The 23,069-nt window shown below is 41.1% G+C and overlaps 1 protein-coding gene across 27 annotated transcripts in view; it reads left to right on the forward strand.

Annotated features, from left to right (window-relative positions):
- The window catches only part of PARD3 (par-3 family cell polarity regulator), a 453,149-nt gene that overhangs the window by 140,403 nt on the left and 289,677 nt on the right, over nt 1-23,069 (forward strand). For all 27 annotated transcript variants that reach the window (XM_040546998.1, XM_040546987.1, XM_040546992.1 and 24 more), the window contains exon 3: nt 7,305-7,485. In XM_040546998.1, the coding sequence (XP_040402932.1) occupies nt 7,305-7,485 (181 nt within the window). The remainder of the gene's footprint in view (nt 1-7,304; nt 7,486-23,069) is intronic.

Here is a 23,069-nt window from a genome sequence, read left to right on the forward strand (position 1 = left end):
TAGTCAGCAGATTTGAGAATGACTTTCAGTTAGATCTGTGATATGTTTTCCAGCAGTGATTATTTTATATCAGGGGCTTTTGAGGGGGCAGAATATGTTCAGCAAAGGCAAATGTGGAGTCCTGCACCTGGGCTGGAAAAACCCCATAGAGCAGTGAAGGCTGGGGGCCCACTGGCTGCATAGGAACAGACCTGGTGGACAGCCTTGTGATGAAGACCAGCTCCGTCCGGGGCTATTATTAGCAACTATATGGCCAGCAGGTTGAGGGAAGTAGCTGCTTCCCTCTGCTTCTGCAGTGTTTTGGCTTCCCCAGTACAAGAAAGACATTTCTATGCTGGCCCTGCCAGGGGCCACCAGGATGGTTTCAGGGACTGGGGGACATCACATGGAAATGGAGGCTGAGACCTGGGGTTCAGCCTTAGGAAGGCCTTAGGCCTTCAGGGGTGCTGTTTGCTGTGCACATACCATTGTCTGTAACTGCTCTGTGTCAGGTACAGAGAAGAAGCAGCCGGACTTCTCCCAGAGGCGTGCAGGAGCAGTGCAAGAGGCAGCAGACACGAATTGCAACAGGATAAGATTCAGTGGAGTGCAAGGAAAAAAATATCCTAAAAGCAAGGGCGGTCAAATACTGGGAAAGGTTGCCTAAGGAGGTTGTGAAGTCTCTGTCCTTGGCGATATTCGAAACCTGACCGGACGTGGGCCCAAACAACCTCCTCATGCTGACCTTAATTGGAGCAGGGGTTTGGACTAGGTGACCTACAGAGGTTCCTTCCAGTTATGATTATTCTATATGAGCTTACACTTCTGTGTAAGTCACATAAGATCTAATACAAAGTGTTAATCTGGTAGCAGAATGTGACCCTTGAAATGGCCTTCATATTTTTTTTCAGAAGCAATAATGCAATAAAGCTATTAAAGGAATATCAGTTGTTTTGCTCCCTTCTAGCTAAACTACTTTGAAAAGTTGTTATTGAAAGCTAGTTCTGACTTCTGACTGAAGTTGATTAGGACAGATAAAGACTTTATTGAAATTACAAAGACAAATTACAAAGTTTTGTGTTAGTTCATCTAAAATTTAAACTGCGCTTGCCTTTTTTCTTCTTTTGAAATATTGGGTGATCTCTAAGTCAGTGCTGAGGGGGTGCAGGTCTCAGGCTGGAGGTATAACACAGGATGCCGCCTTTTTCTAATTGATCCTATTTTATGTCTGTGGGCAACGGTGCCTTATTTGTTAAAATGTCCCTTTTTTCCATATTTCCTCTTACCAGTTTGTTGATGCAGTAGTTATATTTAAATGGGTTTTTAATAAGCGATGTAGCAAAGTGAAGCTGAAGGAAAAATAAATATTTAGGTATGCCATGGTGTCATTAAAGTCAGTTCAGCCATCAGAAAGCCTACAAATTGATTTCAAATATAAATTATTTGGCAACTTAATAATCATTAGCTACTACCTTGTTAATTATTTTCCCAAATTTGTGTTTTTTTTTTTTTTTTCTTTTTCTTTTCACTCTTATACTTATCTGTTCATTCACATGTGCAGCAACTTGTATTTCAGGACACTTTGGAGCCTGAGCTGAAATTTGATTTCCTGCTGGGCAAGAGCAGTAAACGAGTACTTTGGTTCTGCACCGTAGCACTGTAGGACTGAGTAGCAGCCCATGCTGACCGCTTTGGGTTACACACGGCTATTGCCAATTCTGCAGTTTCTCTAGACATTTGTTGGCAATCTCTTGAGTGTTCTTCAGTTGTGCTCATTGCAAAGGAAGTGTGTGGTCAGTTACGTGGTACGGCTTTGCTTAAGAGTGCATGACTTCTGGGGAAGTTTTAGGCCGAGGAGGACAGGTTGCCAGTGATGCTCTTGGTTATATTTTCTGTCAGCCTTCTCCATGCCCAATTTCTACATACAGCACGTCTGAAAGAATACGGCAATGCTCCCACATCAGCAGATCAGGTGGCTGTCTAAAGGTGTGTGCGAAAGAGACCTCTTCTTGGGGACTGCTGGACAGGGCTTGGTGTAACCCTCTGGCATCAATTTTTGGGAAAAGCTTGAAGGAACTATTTTAGCAAGAGATATATTGGAACGCCAAGTTAGATGGTAGAATTTCATTTGGACCATCAAAATCTCTCTCTTCAAGATCCAAACTTTCCTATGAAAGTTATTTAGTTCAGTTCTTAGAACTGAGATCTTGGTGCTAAGCGTGAAGCGAGAACCAGCATCCTTGCCCGTGTCACCGCCCGGCCGGAGGTGGGCATGGAGCTGCACCAGTCCTCTGGAATGCCTTGGAGGTGAGCACCTCTGCTGTTCTCTGCTGGAAGCAGAAACACAATCACTTGTGTGAAAGGCAGTTTTGCATACGAAGGGCCATCCTGTAGGAGAAGATGTGTAACACACACTTGAGGAGAGCACAGCAGCTGTGTAAGTAAGCTGTAAGCTTACACAGTGAGCTGTGTGAGGCCACATCTGGATATCGTAGTATGGGCTAGCAGGGGAAGCCTGCAGTGCAGCCAGAGGCACTGAGACACGTCTGGTTCCTCAACAGATCAACTGCAGAGCAACGGGCCTCTGAACAGTAGAACAAATTGGGAATGTCCTTCTGTGAAATTATCTGATAGGCATCCTTCCGGCGAGGAGAAAACATATTTAAAATAGCTCTTAATCATTCAAAAAGATAAGTCATTTCAGTTTTACTTCATGTTAGGAAGAGTGGACAGGAGTGTGCAGAGGATATGAAAACCAGAGCAATGGTTGCCATCTTTCTGGTGTGAGAACAGAGCTGTAATCCCAACTGATGCTGAAACAAGTCTCAAGTCCTTACAGGTGCTGGTACCTACACATGAGACAGCATCAGAGTCATCAGTGTATTACAAAAATTTTAGAGAGACACTTAGGAATACGTAAAATTCAAGTGATCTTTTTGACAATCTTACATGTCATAGGGAAGAATACAGCAAAAGTGTCTAGCTTTATGGATTTTTGTGAAGTGGAGGATTTCTGGTTTCATGGTGGAGCAGGATGACCTAATTGCATCATATGATAGTGATGAATTGTTTTATATGGTATGAGTATTTAATCAAAATGTAAACAACCATTGCTGGAGTGATTTAAAAAAAAATCCAGTTAATTAACATTTAAGTACTTAATCTAGTCTATTAATTAAGCCTGCATATGTGTTTACTAATTTTTAATTGCCTTAGAATCAAAGGAAATTGTAATAATGAATGTTGGAATGCAGACTGCTGCTGATGCGTCAATATGAAAAGAAATCTTTCTTCTTGCTTTTTGTTTATTTGAGTACATATAACCTGGCTAATAAGATATGGCCTGAACAAAGCAATAGAAAAACTCATCATGGTCTCCATTTCAGAAAGAGTTGAAATAAGTCTGGAGCTAAACGTTGGAGAAATTAAATGAATATTTCCATAGGCTGTAATCTCAACAAAGCTCCTGTCTTTATATTTGAAAGTGTTACTGAATATCTGAAACAATTAAAAAAAAAAACAAAAACAACTAGTGGGGATGAAATAGCCTGTTCAAACTGGTGTTTCTTCCTATGCCAGTTTACATTCATGAAGAGCGTGGACGTGTATTGAAACCTCTTTTCCATTCCTATTATAATTAGAAATGTAAACATGCCAGTCTAAATTAAGCCTACAAATTATTGAATTTGTTACAGGATAACAAAGTGGTTTGTTACTACTGAATTTTATTTCTTAGTTCCAGATTTTTAGTTCAGTGATTGAAAAATGCAAACTGTGTGTGTCCTGCTGTAGTCTGTTACCACAGTCCCACTTCTTTAATGCATTAGGTTCAGGCCCCTTGGAGTAGTGGGCTGGGGGGGAATGGCCTAAAATATTGCTATTACTATTAGTACTATTATTATTTATTTATTATTATTGTTGCCATGATATTTGGTCTTTGGCAGTGTTTTTTTTTTTCTTTTTCTTTTTTTTTACTTTTCTAATGGATTCGGACAAGCCAAATTGCTCCCATTTTCACCAAATTTGTGTGGAAGATATGTTAAAGAGCTGTACTAATATTAAACAGCTTAGCTGTTTTCTGCTTTCTTCATGCTTTGTTATGGTTTGTTAATCCTGTCTGCTGATTTCCAGCGTAAGAATGGCTGGTACGGTGGGCTCTGCAGGTCACTGCAGATGATGAGATCTAAGATTGAAAGATGGAGAACAGGAGGCACCCCTGGTGTCATGCACTGAATGTAATCATTGCAGAATAATTCTGGAAAGCAGTACACCATCCGTTGTATTTGAAAATGGACACTGAGTGTGACTACGGTAACTTTAGTTAAAGAAGAGAAAAGAAGAGATAAAAGAAAAAGAGTCAGTGTGGAAGCGGTCTCCCTGCAGATGCCGTTGTTTTCAGACAAGACAGTCGTCTTTGTTTTCTGTGCTCTTTGTAAACTTGGTATTTAAAACCTATCAAAATACGATAGGTTTACCATCGTATTACCATAGTAGCCTTTTAATGTATGTGTTTTGTTCTGTGTCTTGTTCCTGCAGAAATGATAGTGGAGGTGTTCTTAGTGGTAAGATCACCCAGCTGGCTTTATGTAGGAAGTTTGGGACATGCACAGGACATGGAGCATGCAGCACATCTCACGCTCCTTCATGTGGCAGTCTGTGGATGTCCTACATAAATGTGTGCCGTGGGGGTCGTGGGCTTTGAGTGTCGGGGGCCAGTCTGCAGCAGGAGCTGGCCTGGCGCTCGTGTCCTGCATTTCTGGGCTTCCAGAGGCACAGCCGTGATAATTCCTTACATTGCTCCTTTAAGAATTTCCTTTGAGGAAAAGCAAAATGTGTTGGAGAAAGCAGAAATTAGTGCTCAATATAAGAATAGGGTGGGAGATGTTCTGTCTGCCTTTGTTTCCTGTAACCTCACCGTCATCCGAAGAGTGGTATCCCCAGCTCTGGAAATCCAACGCTGTCATTTATTTTAAGTCTTCCAGTCTTCAAGACTTTCCAGCTCATTATTAGGGATGAGTGTACTTTGTAAAACTGTTTTACAACCAACGTGCTAACTAGTGTAGCTGAGCTGCTGCAAACCTGTGTTGAATTATCTAATTAGACTTGAAGAAGGCCAACATGGCTTGTGTTTCTTTACAGGCTTTATGCAAAAATGTTACAACTTGGTAGGCTTTTGATTGGAACCGAAGCCTTTTGAAGGTTTGATGCTGTCAAAATGGCGAATACCTGTGCAAATACACAAGATCAAAAGCTGAGCTTGAGATGAGCAGCATTCAGTTTTAGATGCTCTGAAGTCATAGGTTGTAGGCTTTTGGAGTAGGCAAAAAGCTGGAGGCAACTTACAGTAGAACATGCATATATATATATTGATATGCACATACATTTTGATGTGGTTAATATATATAAAATACTTGCAGCAGCATACCATGATATTTTTTCATTAGCCTCAAAGGAACAAAATGTAATTCGGGGATTTATCTTTATACATGCCCTAGTAAAGTAGGAGAAGATTTGATGGTTCATCCTTGGAATTCTTAAACACATCCTTTGTGTTTTGTTCTGATACCTTGCACGTTTTCACTTCTGGATTAATTTATTTTCAGTTGCTGGAGATTGGTAATTAGCTTGTTATAAAACAGATAGTCAAAGTGTTATGAGTGTAAAGTGTGTTGCTTTTGAGAAATATGCTTCAGTTTGTGTAAGCACTGGTATTTTTCAATGAGTTAGAATATTAGCCTGTCTCATGCTATCGAGGTACTGATATTGTAGGTATTGTCTTCTGGTGCTATCTTGTATACAGATTTCTCAAAAATAAAATAGTGAATTGTATGTGAAAAACACTGCTGCCTACCTTCCAAATAACCCTGGGGAGAGCGCTGACTTTTACCCGTTAGCGGTTTGCTCTTTCTCTTTTGCACATGCCAGAGCCTAAATTTGCATTAGGTCTGGAATTACTGGCAGAAGATTGCTACTCTGCAATTTCAAAACTACTCATTAAAAAAACGTTAATGCCTGAAAGTAGCTTCAAAGGCTGTATTCCCAAATCATTTCCACTTGGGCTTCCAGTTGCAGTTTTAATATTTATTTATTTTAAACCAATGTTTTTGTAAGTCGGATTAGAGTAATGGGACTAATGTTAAAATCTGTAGGATGAGGTGATGTCAAATTCCCCGAAAGAAGAAAAGGAAAAAAAGAAAGAAAATGACCTCTCCAATTCCTTTAGGTTATACGAAGCTTTAAGTGTTGTTATAACAAAATAAACAATTTGCAGAGATCAGCGCAGGTTTAAGCTGATTTGCTCCATTTACCCTACCAATTTGGACAGAAGAATGTAATGCGTTCTTGGAAATGCCTTTCAAATATTACATTATAGATTAATTTATAGGCTGCAGAATGCTGTTATCCATAGGACTTTTCTACCCATCTTGAAAATTAAGTTCTAAAATTAAATGTGTATAAGAGCTGGCCTTTTCTTTTTCAGTAGGTCACTAAAGATAAATCAGGAGAAATTGTTTGTTTCAAATAAAAGCATTCATATACAGTGGAATAAGTATCTCACATTTACTGAAAAACACCATGGTGTTTTTCCTATTTCCCTCACCATGGTGAACACAGGTTTAGTAAATCTTCATTAAATTAGTGACTTGGCTAAGTTTCAAATTGGGCTTCAGTTCTTATTCTTTTCTTGGAGAATGTGAATGCAAACAACAGAAGTATTTCTGGAAATTTGGATAATGAAATTTTGCAAGGGAAGCCCACAACTGAATCATATTAATAGCTTGTAGTAGGTTTCAGATTAATAGATGAAAAGAAATTTGTAGTGATTATAACACTTTAGGGTGGCTACGTATTTTGCTTGTAGCTTTCAGTGTGTATTAACGTCATTTCTTACTGTACATTTTTATTGCATTAACCTGCATTATCACTCATGATTCGACTTTGCAATAATGATGCATGTAGAGGTATCAGAAGACGGTGATAACTTCCAGTGGTCAGGTGTTGGCATTCAGGTAATTCTCTGCATTGTTGGGCAAGATGAAGGGGTTTGCTGGAAAGGTGGGACTCTGCCTTTCCTGACTTGGTGCCATTCGCTTGGTGGCTCGCAGTGTTGGGTTTTGTGTCACGTCAGAGCTGCTGACCCTTGGCACTAGCCAGTAATGGCTGCCTTTCCTTGGGCCGACGTTGAGATCTAGGTGTTGGTTTGAGTCACTGCTGACAGGCATTTCTTGCTATTTGATGGGAAGAATGATGAAATGCTCATCTACAATGGCGCTTTGATGTTGCTGAAGGTTTCTTTCTAACAGTAAATTAAATGTCATTTGCAGCTGGTAGCTGTGTTTGATGAGCAAGATCCCCACCATGGAGGTGATGGCACCAGCGCCAGCTCGACAGGCACGCAAAGCCCCGAGATTTTTGGCAGTGAGCTTGGAACCAACGCAGCGTCGGCCTTTCAGCCCTACCAAGCTACGAGTGAAATTGAGGTCACCCCTTCAGTCCTTCGTGCGAGTAAGTAAATGATCTCCGTATCTTGACGTATTTCATCTTAATTTACGAGGATGCCAAGTGCTGTTACCCATTTATGCTGCTGGGAATGTGATTCATTATCTGTCCTTATCGAATGCTGATCAAAATTGAGAAACTGCATAAATGCCGGTTGTATGTAAGCAAATAAGCCTGCTTTAATAAATTATTTATAAGCTGCTTTTAGGAGCAATAAGCTCTCTCTGTGCTGCCAGTTTAAAATTGTCCTAACACTGAAAATCACAGCAAAATTTCCAAATGCAGTTGCTGCATGCTGTAATGTTCAGTTTGCCAGTTTTATTCCATTAAATGAAGAAAAGGGTAAAAAGAAACTAAAGATAGGAGCACTTTGTAGTGAACCTGTCAATGTTGCTAGGTTATGCTTGTCACCTTTCCGTAAAAACACCTTGTGATACATGTATTTACTATGTTGGAGAAAGATACTCTTCTAAAAAAATAAACCATAGCCAGGAACATCCTTTTATTTTGTTTAGTTCAAAATGAGGACAATTTGTTGCAAAATCATGAAGTATGAACTATATATCACCGTTCTTGTTTAGGCAGGATTTTGAATATTTCAGCTTACTAAGAAGGAAAAATGGCCACATGGCATAACAATGTAATTTTCATTGATGTTAAGAGTTCCATGCAAAGAAGACAACAGTGGAGTAAATGACATGCCCCTCTTGTAGTATCTGTCATTTCCTTCATTGAGGATTTGAAGTAGTGAATCCATTCCAGAAAATTTTTAGCAGGAGTTAGCATCACTCAGTCCTTCGATATTCTGCGAGTATCGTGTTTTAAACAATGATTTGTAATTCCCAAGAGATTACTTTTCTGTAGGTGTTCCTTTAATGGATAAAATGTGTGTTTAAGTAATCAGGTAAAAACACAAACGGAAAAGTTGCAACTCTCTATTTAAAGTTTGAGGAATTTTGTACCAGAGTGTTTTCTGTAAAAAATAAGGGAACAACATTTAAGAGTTAGCTTACAGAGACTTGAACGTGTATCATTTCAAGCTATGACTATGTTTCACTGTAACACAGAATTAAATTAGGGAAAGGATAAATGGCAGATGAGAATAATAATAAAAAAAAAATCCTGGAATTTCAGGGCCCCTTAGTTTTGCTGTTGTTAGAGTATACCACTGCTAAATGCACATTTCATTTCTATGAATAAGCCAAAAAGCTGTCCTCCTGGGTTTGCAACTCAGGGTGGCTTAGAGCAGATACATACATACACACACATTTTTTCCTTAGTTTGATTATCTGGTGTATTATTCAGTATGTCGATGCTGGTGCATCAAATACATATAGTGCAGATAAAATTCAGTGATATATTGGACAGCTCACTTATCTTTGGTGTCATTCTGGAGAATGCATGTAATACTTAGCCAGTTCACTGATTGTTAAAAGGACCAAAAAGTGCTTTGAAACTCATTAATACAAAGGTCTGTAGAAATGCATAAGAGTTTTAAAAGTCTTGGTAAGCATTCCAGCTCTTTTGACACTTTTAATAAAATCCTGCAAAAATAAAATGGGTGAAACAATTTGTCATAAATGTTATTGCAAATCAGAGATGTTCTCTTACCTAACTAATGCTTTTTTTTTTTTTTTGATGTTGACAATTAGATATATTTTGTTTGTAAATGTTCCAAGCCACAGGCTTAGAATCCCAGTCCAGTAATATTATCCCATATTAAACCCAACTATTTCAAGAATTTCATTTAAATATACATTGAAAATGGAAATAATATCCCTATTGTATTTCCTTTATAATTTGTGAAGTGAGGCATAGCATACAAATGGTATTCTCAGTATTTCAAATAATTATCTTCTTACTGTGTAAGTTCTATTCAGCAAATAAAACCCATCCAGTTTTGTGGTAGATGCAGATCCTGATTATTACATGTTGACAAGGTCATATATCTATTAATTGGATTGGAGATGGGATACAAAATTGCTGTAATTATTGTAATTTTCTAGCTAATTGCAGGGTTGGCGGTGAATATTTTACTTCTAACAAATGAAAAACAGTATTCCGCCTGAAATTGGTTTATAGCATTTTAGACATTTTGTTTCACATCTCTGGTGCTTTTTGCTCGCAGGCTGGGCTCTGTCTCTCGGCAGCCGATGCACAACTGCCCGGCTTTGTGCCGTCCTGCTGCCGCTCACCTGCACCCGGGGGGCCGGCGGCTGTCCCCGCGCGGAGGCAGGATCCGAGCGGCTCGGGCTGGGGCTCAGGGGCCTGCTGAGATTTTCGTCTCTTTGGTCTGGTTGCCATGCCAGCCCTTTTGTTTGTTTAGAGATCACGCCACCTCTCCTCTACCAGCAAGGGAAAGGTTAGCTAGATCAGGTCCAGCTGGAAAAGTAATATTCCTCCGGCTTCCCTCTTTTCCCGTGCACAAACAGAACCTGGACTTTGCACGTGGGGGGTTGTATCAAATTGAATCTTCCCGTCTAAATGTGGAAACAAAAATGATGCTGGCCCATACCCCCCAGTGTTATTCTGCATTGGGAAAAGGCAGTTCATCAAGGCGAGCAGTTGGTTTACGCTTTTCATCTAGCTCTTTCTCCTTTTATTGTTTTTCTGTAACCTAAGTTAAACTTCCCGTTGTTGTATTTCATCCCTTGAGCTGCATTTTTTTCTGTAAGCATACTGTAAACAAGGCGTTTTTTTGTGTGTGCCTGCGTGCTTTCTGAGAAGAGGTTGGAAGCTCGCTGCAAAAGATTGTTAAAGCAGACTGATGTTTATTCCCTGCTGAAATATAAACTTGAGGCGCAGGTGAAAATTGCCAAACCTAATGAGCAATTTGGCAGATAAGACAGGATGTCAGGCAATGACAGTTCAGCAGCGGGTGCACTGCCTGTGAACCAAGTTGTTTGTTTCACAGTACTGCATTTAAATATTGTAAATAAAATTCCTTTTCAGCTACGTGAGTTACTGTGAAAAGGGCCATCTCTTTGTTTAGTACTCCTTTTAAGTTACTTTGCTCTACCAAATAACCAAGGGTGGTCTTAGTTCTTGGTCTCGGTGTGATTATACGTTACAAGTCTCTGAATGATTCAGTATTACAGTTAATAAGCAATTTAAACATAAAACATTATTTGGGAAATATATTAGGAGAGTCAGAAAGGACTGATTTTTTTCCAGTTCAGAGTACAGAAGAGTAAGGGCGATGGGAGATCTTTCTGTAGCTTCATCTAAAGGGAGGCTATCAGGAAGATGAAGCTATCAGGAAGATGAAGTTAGACTGTTCTCATACGGGCAAAGTGACAGGGCTGGTGGCAACAAACACAAGTTGCAACAAGGACAATTCCAGTTTTTCGAGGAACTGACACGGCTACCGGTAACGTTCTCCCGAAGGCTGGAGGCTGAGCATCTCCTGCAGTGCTGGCCAGAGCAATCTAGGAAATTACTAAGAGCTAGCTGGAAATGGTGCTCTCCGGTGGTGTATTTGCTCAAGTGTATTTTAGTAGCACTCTGGACATCAGTTTCATATTCTGTTCTCAGAAGGAGAGTATGGCAAGAGTGGTCTAGATGAGAATATTATGCAGTGAGCACGCAGCTGGCCGTAAAGACGTGCTGAAAGTGCAGAGGAGCAAATAACTTGCTGCACTTCCCCTTCTTTGTTTAGCCAGCAGCACGCCTATTGCTCTGAGGTCACCTGTGTGCATGTGTGCTCTCGCCCTGCAATGGGAACAGGTTTATTCCTCACAAGTAAGAGCACGCATGCAGACTGCCACTGTGAATTACTTGATATATTAGAGTTCGTGACCTTCCTTGCCTTTGAGTTTGTGCATCTCTCTGTGCCCTCTCAGCAGTTTTCAGTAGTTTAATGGCAAATTAGGAGGATATATCAAGTATAGTCCCTGAGGACTCTCTTAGGCTGAGGACTGTTCAGTATTTTAATAAATCTGGACTGGAATACCGAGTATTGCATTAAAAGCTAAGAAGGTGTTTCAAGTACTTTGGGTGTCAAGGTTTCGGTTCGGCCTTCACTACATACGTTTATAAACTCTTTTGAAATCAGTGAGATATGCACAGTCACTACATCTAGAAAGAAAAAAGTAATTTGCAAGCCAATACTAGTGAACAGCAACTGCACAGGACAGCTAGAAGGATCTGGGCTAGAAGGATCTGGAGCTAGAGCATCTGGGCATTACCTTCCACCATCAAAGGCGAATGCTGTTGTGGGCTCACGGAAGTAGGTGCAAGCAGGAAGACTGAAGCTGGGGTGACCAGTGGTGGTGCCAGACTTGGAGAAATTGTAAACCAGTTGGAAAGAGATGAAATGCAGCAACGAGAAGGTACTTTTGAGACTACAACCAAGCATCAGAAGGATTGGTTTATCTAATTAAGATAAAATTGATAGAATTCAAGTCTTCAAATGTACTTTTTTTTTTTTTTCTTTTTATGTCTAGTAAGAGAAAGGCAGTTGGCATTTCTTGGAGAAAAAACATTTTTTGTAATCTGTAGGCCTAATAAGCTTTTTCTACACCTCCTACAACAAGTGGGTCTTTGTGGGAATGGTTCAGAGACATTTGCTCACTGCTAAGCACCTTCATGTGCTATGCTGCAAGGCAGGACGGCAGTCACTCACCTGTAGCAGGTCTGTCTGGTTCCTGGCTAAGCCATTGGGCTGTTTTGTAACCACGGGCCAGCCACTTCTTGCATCCCTTGCAAATATGTGTCTTTTCTTAGCATCTCTCAACTGGAGTGTTCAAAAAATCAAATACTAAGCAAAACAGTTAAAGGTGTGAGTGCATAAATAAATGTGTGAATTTCAAGTACTTTAAACTTGAAAAGCTTGCACTTCATTTTATTTCTGATTTGACACAAGTATTTATCTATTGAATCCCAAATGCATATTCTAAGAATTAATTTGTTAATATTTCTGAGTGCCTTCGTTTAAGAATTTGGAGTTCTGCATGTAACTTGTCAAAGAGTTGCAGAGGTAAGTTCGTAGTTAGTCCAGTTCCAAAAATGATTATGGTTTCACCACTCTTTCCTACATATGGCCACTAGAAACCTTTTCATTCCTGTATCTCTCTGTCTCCTTATTCATCTGTGAGTCAGCTTTATATATGGAAACTCAGTCATTTTCAAGTGTTGAAGAACCAAGGAAGCAAGAGATTAGAAAAGGGAGGAAGAGAAAGAAGCGTTCTTCAAAAACCAGATGTTTGGAGCTTGATCAGATAGAGTTGTCTTTAAGTACCTGCTTACTAAATGTAGACAAATTCAGCCACGTTTATAATGAAAGATTATAGCTTTATAGGCAAAGCTTGCTAAAGTCACTGGGAGGTTTTCCACGAGCTCCAACAAGCTTGGGGTCAGGTCAGCTTTCCATGGTGTTTCCTCAGTCAGAAACCTGCACTGGAACCACTGTGAGATGTTAGGTGTCCATCATCCAGTGCAGTAATGGGAATGAATCCCTGAAGATTTCGTAACCATCATTCCCACTTTTAATGCGTTGCCAGCTTCTCAGACATTTCTTTTATGGTGTCAGATAGTATTAAAAGAAGCTAAAACTGAGGCTTGCGCTGAGCTGCTGGCAACTGAGTAAGAAAGGTTTCTCATGCGTCAGAGTTGGAGGAGAAGCTTTAGCAATGTCTGTTTCCTCACCTTCTGGTGCTCTCACCATCCAGGAATTCTTATCACAATTATCCCCGTAGCTCTATCAAGGAAGTGATTGTTTTAAAGCCAGAGTTATTGAATCAAAATATCAGTACCAGGTGCTGCTTTCTTCCATGAGGCTAAATTTGTTCTCTCTGCAGCGCAGCTCTGACTCGAATGATCTCCAGTTGGTGTTTTCTCCAAGTGTAGTGCTCTGCTGTTAATTTGGGATTGTCGAACAGTTTAAAAACCATGTGTTTTTGATGAGACCGTGACACGTTTGTAAAAACAAATGTATTTTAAACTGCTTAAGTTTCTAAATTAACCTTTAATATCTTCAATCTTCTCCGTATATCATCAAACAAAATGCTGTAGCTTCTACTAGGATTAAAAAAATCGCAAAAGCAATATAGTAAAGAATTTTAGAACTCATTGGGTTTTCTAAAGGAAACCTTAGTAGTCATGGAGCATTTCAAGATTTCTTTCCATATGGTGAGAGCTTTTTTCTTTGGGTATTGATAAGGGGAAGTAATAAAAACATAGTATTGTATCTGATACCTGGTGGTATTGTGTATCATAGCTACAGAATATAGTACAAGACAGATAATAAGGAAGGGTTATGAAGATGTGAAGTATTGAATTTGAATAGTTTAAGAAGTCAGTTTGGATATTAGTCTGGATTTGACATGTTGAATAGATTTAATGATCACTTGAACAAGAAGCTATTATGGAAATCACAGCTGTATTCCGGGAATGTTTCGAAATGTGTGTGTGTTGGTGATGGTGGTTTTTGTTTTCCCCATTCTTTGAATGAAAGGTAGTTTTTTCCCCTCAGAAAACTGCATTTTTATGTATAGAAAAATGTTGTGCCATTTTCTCCAACCAAACATCACAAAGTAGCTGTGAAGTTCATTGTATTCTGGTACCATGGGTTTGTTCCCATTGTGATAAAGCTATTTGTTTATGGAAAGAGTTTGTCATCATGCATGTACCAAGAAGTGTAATAACCCTTTCTATAGATAATTTCTTGACTACTCCTTTAGTTGTTGTTATTTCAATGTAAGCAAACAAGAAGGAGCACAGTGAAGTTAAAGAAACATGAATTTGAAGTGAGTAGGAAATGCCTTTTAATGGTACAGACAACTATCCTGCTATTTATTTATTTTTACTTCAGCGATGGATGCGTGTATTATACATGGGAGCGTAGATCAGGTGTAACAGTCCTATTTATCCAACTCTTTGTAAAAAAAACAGCATAGTATTTATAGTTACTTATTCTAAAATGTGATAAACACTGTGCTTCAAGGCATCCTTAATATCCAGAGCCACCAGTCCTCAAGAGTGACAGGTGTCCAGGTCTCATTTTGCTTTGCTTTGAGGCACCAGCGTTAGTCTCTGTGGGGGTGCAATGCTGACATGAATTACTCGCAGACAATTTGCCAACAGGGAGAGGATGCAGAGTTTGTCAAATGTGCTTAATGATTCACTTAGTCCTAAGTGGGATGACCTTATTGAAGGGGTGTTGGAGGGCTGGTGAAGAGCTCTGCGCTGCTGGGGGCTCCGTGCCTTGCTGCCGGCAGGGTTGCCCTGAGGCCCGGGCAACAATCTTCAGCGCAACAGCAGCTCTCGCCCCCCGCTGAAAACAAAGCAGCATGTGGGTTATATTTCTGACCACACGCCCAAGGCTGTAAGATATTATACCTAAAGTATATCCTTAATTACACCGAATTTATGCTTCATTGAGAGCGTTGTTGCTTGGTTTTGTTGTAAATTCACAAGGAATCTTCTTGTTCCTCTCTCGATTGCATTTGCAGCACATGAACTCACATGGTCTTTTTTTCAGATGGGGACATGTTTTGGAGATAGACCATCTCTTGCTGGTTACTAGGAGGAAGTTGCTTTCAATTCTGTGTCTTTTGACATGTGCTTTTGAGGGGGATGAAACAGTGACAGATGGCCGCTAGTTGAAAAGGCTTGTTTTTAGTTTGTATTTTATTTACTCTCATGGTCTGAATAGGACTGAACAGTGATACAGAAATGAAGGAGTGGATGAGAAATAACTCTCCATTAATTTACTGCTTGATTTCATACTTTAAAAAGATCAAATTTGTTCCTTCTCCCACCCGTCTCTTGTTGTAAATCTGAAACAAACTGTGTAAATAAGATGAGCTCCAGCTTCAGAAATGCGTTGGGTTCATGTCAGGGGCAGATTAAGTATTTAGGGTGAGAATCCAGCCTAAATCTAGAAGAACTTTCCCACAGAGATGTGGGCCCCCAGTACCGCTGGAATGCTGCAGAGGCGACAGGCCCAGCTCAAGCCCACGAGCCCAGAGGAGCTGAGCTGAGGCAGGAGCCTGCTGTCTGCTGCCGGCCTGATGCGGCTCGGCTCCTGTCCCCTCTGCTCTGCGGGCAGGGACCCCTCGTCCCCCCCTCTGTGACACTGCAGCCACCTCCCCGGGGTGGCTTTCACGGCCCGGCTGATGCCAGAGCTTGGCTGTTGGGGTTGGAGGTGGATGTGAGCTCGGGCTGTGGTCCGGGTCAATATTTCTTTCCTCCGTTATGGATTTAGGTAATTAATTCTGTCAACAATTATGGATTTGGAGAAACTGGAAGTGATTGTATAAATGGGAAGGGAGCTGGGGAGTGTGGGTTTTTACAAACAAAAGCAAAAAATGGTGCTTAGGTTAACACAAAATCTTTGTACTGCTACTTCCCTGCATGCAGTAAAGGGAGGTACAAAGGTATCAATACAAAGCACACAAAGTGTTAGCTTCTGGAAACTGTGCCTACAACCTGGGGACTAGGCTTCTGAAAGCAATCTTGTGGTCAACCATTAAAATGTTATCCCTAATGATGGGATTTGATCCAGCTGTCTGTGCATCAGCACTGTTCACAGAGGGAAGTAAAACTGGGACTTCTTTTGGCAAACGCTGGGCAGCGGCTGATTCAAAGCAGGCAGAGTGGATGGGATGAATACCAACAACTTCACGTTCTGCACCTGAGCTAAACACTCAAGGCAGTCCTCTTTCTCATCCCTGGGGAAGGTCAGACACCTTTAGGATGTGTTTGTCCGAGCTATTTTACAGCTTATTTCAGGATGAGATGGGGTATGGCCTAGGTGAGCTGCGCTGGCTGGTTTCAATTGATCAGGGAGAAACAGGGGTGATCAGTTCAGAAATAGGTGTCTGCAGCAGTGTGAATCCCATTCTGCTCGTGATTCACAGGCTGTGAAAATAAAAGGGTTTTTATTTATTATTTTTCTTTTTTTCTTTTTTATTTCTTTCTCCATGTTGCCTTAAAAAGTGATCATTTCTACTTCTAGAAGAGAAAAGCTAAGTGGCATTTTGCAAAGCCAGAGGCTTCTAAAATGTGACCTGTAGAGCAATTGTACTTGGCTCCAGGAAGTTCCTACACAGCCATAATTATGCTTAGGAAGTATATTTGGGTTGAATGTCATGAACGCAGATAGTCACGTGTTAACTTTTTTTCAGAGCAAAATTGGGTTCAACAAGCTGTTAGGAAAATTTGTGGTAAAACCAATGATGTCATCGTCTTGGGTCTGGAACCAGTCTGTAGTCACTTCGGCAGTACCACTCCCAGGTTGGTAAACCTCAGTAAAGAGGCAGCTCTGCTTCCTCTCGCAATAGGCAGATCCCGAAGTGTAATGTAACGCCACGTGGCCCTGCAAGTCAGCCCAGACCTGGAGGAACAAGCATGACGTGGGGTTAATGAGCACCGAAGGATGTCGGTGTCTTTGCCGGTCCGTGTAGCCAAGTGTCTCTGCACCACGTTCCCCAGCGCGCCTCACAGCGTCGGCGCTTTGTGGCTGCCCTGGCGGTGCCGCTGCTGCGGGTGTGTGCTGGGGAGATGAAGGCTCTCGGTACACCCAGCCTCTCGGTGGGCAGCTGGGGAGGGAAGCCATCCCTGCAATACAGGCTATTAAACAAAATGCCTTTGCGGGTCCGCAGAGAGAATGAGGGTAACGGTGAGCAACAGCTACCGAGACTGTTTCAAGTGAAATGATGTTTGAACCAATGCAAGCGGTTCGTTTTTAGTACATTATAGAAGAATGAAATTGTTTACCAGTTTCTGATAAGCCGGAGCATGAACAGGTGCACGTATCTTGTTAACCAGCCCTGTGCGATGTGCAAGTCAATCTCTCAGTGGTTTTTGATAGGTCCTCTGTTTGTCTCTCTGCTCTTGGGCTTTTTGGCACCAAAATCTCAGAAATGTTTTCTGGCTATGAAAGCTTTCTCCACCAAATAGAAAACTGACGTTAGCTTCTTCTATTCCAATCCATTTTAAGCTCTGATCTTTAAGACCTTCATTAGATGACACAGGGATTTGAGGTCGAGCACTGCCAGACTCTCACGATGATTTCCATCTGAAGGGTCTTGCATAGTGAAGTCTCTTGATGTTTTATTTAAAATTTTAGTTAGGCTCTTGATTCATGGAAAAATAAATAAAAATGAAGGGCTTGCTAGGAGTGCTGCAGTGAAAAAATTATGGAACTGCTTTTTCAAATGAACTGCGTGACATTTATCCGTGAGAAATATCCCTTAAGTAGGTGTATAAAGTTACTGCTCTAGTTTGACACAGTAGGCAATATTTCTCTGAGTATTGTACGTGTAGATGATTTACCTCTACCTCTGCTTTAAGTTCACCTTTAAAGTAATAAAACATAAGTGGACAAAGTCTTCCCATAATCCTGCTTTCCCATAGCTCTGTGCTGTGCTGTTTAAAAGGCAGCACTGCACTGAAAGAAGTATTTTTTATTTCTTCTGCCCATGAAGGGTGGGGAGAAACCAGTTCCTGGTGCTGCTGCAGGAGGGTGTCTGGGCACGCTCGGGCAGGGACCAGCGGTGTGGGCGGTGGGGTTGGGGACCCCGAGTCCCCAGTAAGCAGAGGGCAGGGGAAGTGAACTGTTGGAAGCCTGCCTCAGAAGAGCGACGGGTGAAAAAACCTCAGTGAATCCACCGCCGAGAATGCGTACAGGCGTTTCTTTATTGCAGCTTGGTCTGCGTATTTCTTGTGTTAGCGAAAGAGTTTACCCTGTGTGCCTGTTGGCAGTTCATCTGTGCAGCAGTGCGCGGCCGTGAGCAAACCCAGAAAGCCCACAGATGATGAGCACCAAAAAAATTATGTCCTCGGTGAGGCAGGGAGCGAGCAGTCGTGTTCCTGGGGTTGCCAGCTGTGAGTTTGGGGGCGGCCTGTGCAAAAGCTGCTCCTTTCACCTGGCCCAAGCTTGCTGTGTGGCTCTTGGAAAGTGTGTTTGGAAAGCACAGCCAAACACATACCAGTTATTTATTTGTTTGTATTAAATGAGATTTAAGGCAGGTTGCTGTAGCACTAATATTTATTGGTATGTCTGCATGCCTGCTGGTGTACAAACAAGTTTGTTTGCCCTGCATTTTACCAGAATTATTTTGTGGACGTGCATTCTGCGCATGGGATTCCTGTTAAGGACTGCGATGAATATTCAATTACTCCTCAAACCCTCGAGGCAGTACATTAGCTTCACTCACACTAAGCAATCTGTGCCGTGCTATATGTGCCATGTACAGGCTTCAGTTTCGTAATTCTCACAGGGCTAGGATTTTGTTCCATTCATTTACATTTTTCGTTTTCAAAGTCAGAATGTTTTACGAAGGGTCAAAAATATTTTTAGTGAAGTATTTTTAATTTGTTCTCGTGTTATTGGTTTGTAATCCCCCACCCCCCCACACCCCCAAGATTCAGCAGATGTTTAAAACATTTTCTGAGTACATGTGCTTTTCAAGGTTTTTCTGAAAATCAAATCGTGTTTACCAGGCACTGAGTCCTTGCAAATCGAGGTTGTGTTTTCCTCTACTTTAAACCTCCCATTCTGGCAGATGTCTTGGAGTTCCAGGACAAGAGATTTTCAGTGTTTTCTGCATGAAAGCAGTTAAGATTGGTGCATAGTTAGAATTCACTCTGAGAGATGCAAAGTTTCAGACCTCTGTGGGAGGAAGGTATTTCATGGACCATGTTTTTTTGTAGAACTTAGTGAGTTTAGTAAATAATTACATCCAGTAATGCATCCTATGCTTTATCAAAAAGTGGTGGCTTATGTAAGGAAAGCCGTGCTTGTCTTTTTTTTTTTTTTAACTTGAGGGTGGCATGTATTGCATGTAAAGAAAATGTCACGTTGGCTTGATCTTACTGTGGAAAAGGTTCTTGATCTTAAAGTCACAGCTTTAGAAAGATCCTTTTCACTCACAGATAGATGTGCTTAACTTCCAAGTTTTGCTTCCATCTTGACCAGAAAAATTAAATATATTTGTTTCATTTTAGCTGTGATTATTTTTTTCACCTGTATTGCAATATAAATTGTATTTCCTTACTTATTTTTTTTTCCACTTTTTTTTCCTGTCATTTACTTTAAGACACCTGAAGGATCATTTTTAACAATGAAAAGTAAGGCAATGGCAGTGGTAGGGCTACTTATTAAGGCTCTTCTTGTGCTCTGTGCTCTCTGTAGTCAGCAAGCTGCAGAACGGGAGGTGCCCAGTGTGTGGGGACCTGGGTGTAACCTTTGAGAAGGCTGGCAGGTGACATGATGCTCCTTCCTCTGCTTCCCACTGCTGACTTCCAGCTTCAGAAGCCAGTCAAGCTTGGTTAACTTGATGCTTAATGAAAATTTTAGATTTCTGTACTGAAAATTTCCATTCATATCAGCCTATGAACAGAAACAGAGAGAGAGGAAAACAGAAGGCATGAAGAACTGAAGAACAAAGGAGCATGAATCAGAAAAGCAGAAAGGAGCTAGTGGCAAGGAATGCTTATCTCCCTGAGGACAAATAAAAATACATAACTGTTTCCTTGATGTTGCTTTGCCATATAAACAATTACTCTAGGAGCCATGTAAATGATGTATGACTATGAAAGAAAGTGAGTCAGTTTCTTCTGCCCTCCCTCTGCCCCCTTCTTGCTCTTTGCAGAACCATCTTTAGAATCTGAGACCTGGTCCGTGCCAAAAACAGAGAGGAAAAAAAATAAAAGAAACCAAACCCTTAAAAGAAATGAAAAGGAAGGATAATCCCACGTGATTACACTTTTGTTATTTCTCAAGTGTTAATCACAAAATGAAAAATGGTATTGTGTGTAATCGTAGATTTGTGTAAGTGCATGATGACATTTTGAATTACCTTTCCTGAAACACAAACTGTGGATGTCTCAGACGCAGCAGACATTCAGTGAATTGCAAAGCTTTAAAAATGACAGTCCTGGGGTTTTGATGGATTCTCTGTCTCCTGAAGTCTTGAAATTAAAGTCAATATTTTTCTGTATTTCCAACAGAAGTTAAAGACTAAATGCAGACATTATTGCACAGCGTACCTGGGCTTATATAGGTGTTTGACAAGATGATCACAGGGTGTCTTCGGGATTTGAGTTGTGAGGCTTGTTTGGAGACTTGCCGTGGTGCTGCAGTGTGTGAGATGAACCATTCTTTGCATACTTGGCCTTGTGCTTTTCTCATTTAACATTCTTCCTTATTTATTTTCTTAAGTTTTCTTTTTTTTGTTGTTGTTGCAGTTTCTCCAGCTGCACTCCCTTCCCGTGATTACTCTGTCTGCTCCAGCCAGTTCTGTGGTCTTCTCATCCCGTTTCCCTTCTCTGCCTGTGTGGTTTTAATCCCCTTTCCTCCTGCAAGACAGCCAGCAACCTTCTTTCACTTCCACCCATGCCCTGGGTTGTTTGTAGGCAGAGAGCTAGTAGTTCTGTTGGAGGTGTTGGTGTTTTATTATTTTAAGGAGAAAAGGGAGACAATTCACTTTACATTATTTTTGCATTTGCGTTTTGGTTTGGTTCCTCCTTCGTGCAGCCCGCGGCTGTGGAGCAGCGCCTGGTTCCTTCACCGTGGCGCGGCCTGGTCCTGGCCTCCTGTCAGACTGACTGGAGACCGAGCTGCTGCTCCAAAAACCAGGCAGCCAAACACCCTGCATCGATGTTTTACACGTTCTTGGCCCATCAACAGCGACTGATCTGGCTTGGCTCAGCTAAAAAATGGACATCTTGAGGCCTTTCTTCCCAGAGTATTTCTCCTCCTTACAGTACTCGGTGGCCAACTGCTGGCGTAGCTGTAGCAGTGACAATGCCTGAAATGGTGTTTTGCAAGTGTGGCTCGACTTATCTGGTGGAAAACCAGCTTATAATATCTCTGTCTGTGCTGAGGGCTTTGTACTCTTGTGGCATGACTGCTTATTGTTGAACCACCAATGCATAAGAGCTAGTTTACCTTACAGATAATGTTATTTTTTTCAAATAGAAAAATAGGTTAAAAATGTAAAGCACCACACAAATGCTAAGTATTGTTACAAAACGCAAAAATGATGATGATATAAAATTCTGTGAGAAAAGCCATGCAGGAATGCCTGTAGACGTAGGTTATTATTCCTTTGCTTTTACAGAAAAAGACTCAAAATACTTATGCAATATTAATTCAGGATATACAGCAAATTGGCGTTTGGAAGCATTCAATTTTCTTCATAATTGTTCTCCATTCAATTGGCAGATTATCAGTAATTTCAGGGAATTAGAGATGCTCCTTTCAGAAGTTTCTAGTGAACTCTTTAGAATTGTCAAACAATGACAAACCTGCCACTTAGGCAGCAATTTTCCCTCTCACTGTCCTCGCACTAATGTTATATTGCTGTTTGGAAAGGCTAGACAAGCAAACTGCCGTGTAGTAAATCAGGAGAAATTTTTTTCAGCCTCATGCTGCTGAGTGAATTTTGATCCAAGATTTTTTTTTTCACGTTTTGTTCATGCAAAGGCTTTTATCCTCCCATGTAGGTTTGGGAAGGTTGTTTTTTCTTGGTAGCAAGATTTGCAAAAGTATATTTTGCTAAAGAACTTAATACTATATTTTTGCAGATTAAGCTTTCATTTCTTTAGTAATCTCCAGATGAGTCCCATAGGCTAGTAATTTGAAGTCTATGATGTCCAGGTCTTCTGTTTCCATCTGCTGTAAAATTAAAAAGAGATTGTTTGACGTGGTTGTCTGTGGGATTCGGAGACCCAGTGGGGTGGGCTAGGTCCCCAGCTGCGGGTTTTGGAAGTGCTGAGCAGCATCTCTCTGCCTCTCCTGGCATTAGTGGGACAAGGGGACCAACTTCCCAGTGCTGCCCCTGTGCCAACCACGAGTGGTGGCTGAGGACATCTGCATGTGGGATTAGGTTAGGGTTAGGGTTAGGGTGTTGGCTCCTGTTCCTTTCACTGTAACTGCTTCCAGCTCTGCTGCGGTGCTGCTGCTGTGGGGCGCAAAGCTCACAGAGGTGTCTAATTGCTTTTCTCTCCACCAGTATGGAAACAACAGAAATGACGAACCTTGATCAGTGCATCGAGTCCAGGAGTTGTTTTTGAGATTGCCCAAGTGTTTCAGAGGAACGTGTGAGGCAGTTTGCTTTGGACAAAGGGTTTCGTTAATCTCAGAAAAATGCAAATATACCTGTTTGCTTTGTTTTAGTCTGCCCTTCGTTAGAAGTGCCATAGTAATCACACAAAAAGTACAATGATGCTTAGATTCCAAGAGCTTAGAAATGATAAAAACTGGACCTGCGTCTGAGAGCCCTTCCTCCATGAGCAGCCTTGCCAGCTGTTGGCTTTTTCCTGCTGAGGCTGAGCCCCTCTCCTAGAAATACTGTTATGGGGAGGCAGGGACAACCCTCCGTTATAGATGTGATTTCCCGTATGTGCTTAGTCCTGGCTCCCCTTTTTAAATTTTTTTGAAAAAGTCTGCATTTTGTACATGTGTTACGTGACCAATGGATTTGTTTTCTCTGCTCCTAAATTTGAACTTTGACTCTAAGACAAAGGGTGTTGGACATACTTCGGAAGTATTTTCAAATGTTTTAAAAATAAACAAATCCAAGTCGTTCTGAGGCACAAACTTGAACTATGTTATGAATTAATAACTTTTTAAGTAGCTT

Source organism: Cygnus olor, chromosome 2 (assembly GCF_009769625.2).
Source record: "Cygnus olor isolate bCygOlo1 chromosome 2, bCygOlo1.pri.v2, whole genome shotgun sequence".
Taxonomy (NCBI): domain Eukaryota; kingdom Metazoa; phylum Chordata; class Aves; order Anseriformes; family Anatidae; genus Cygnus; species Cygnus olor.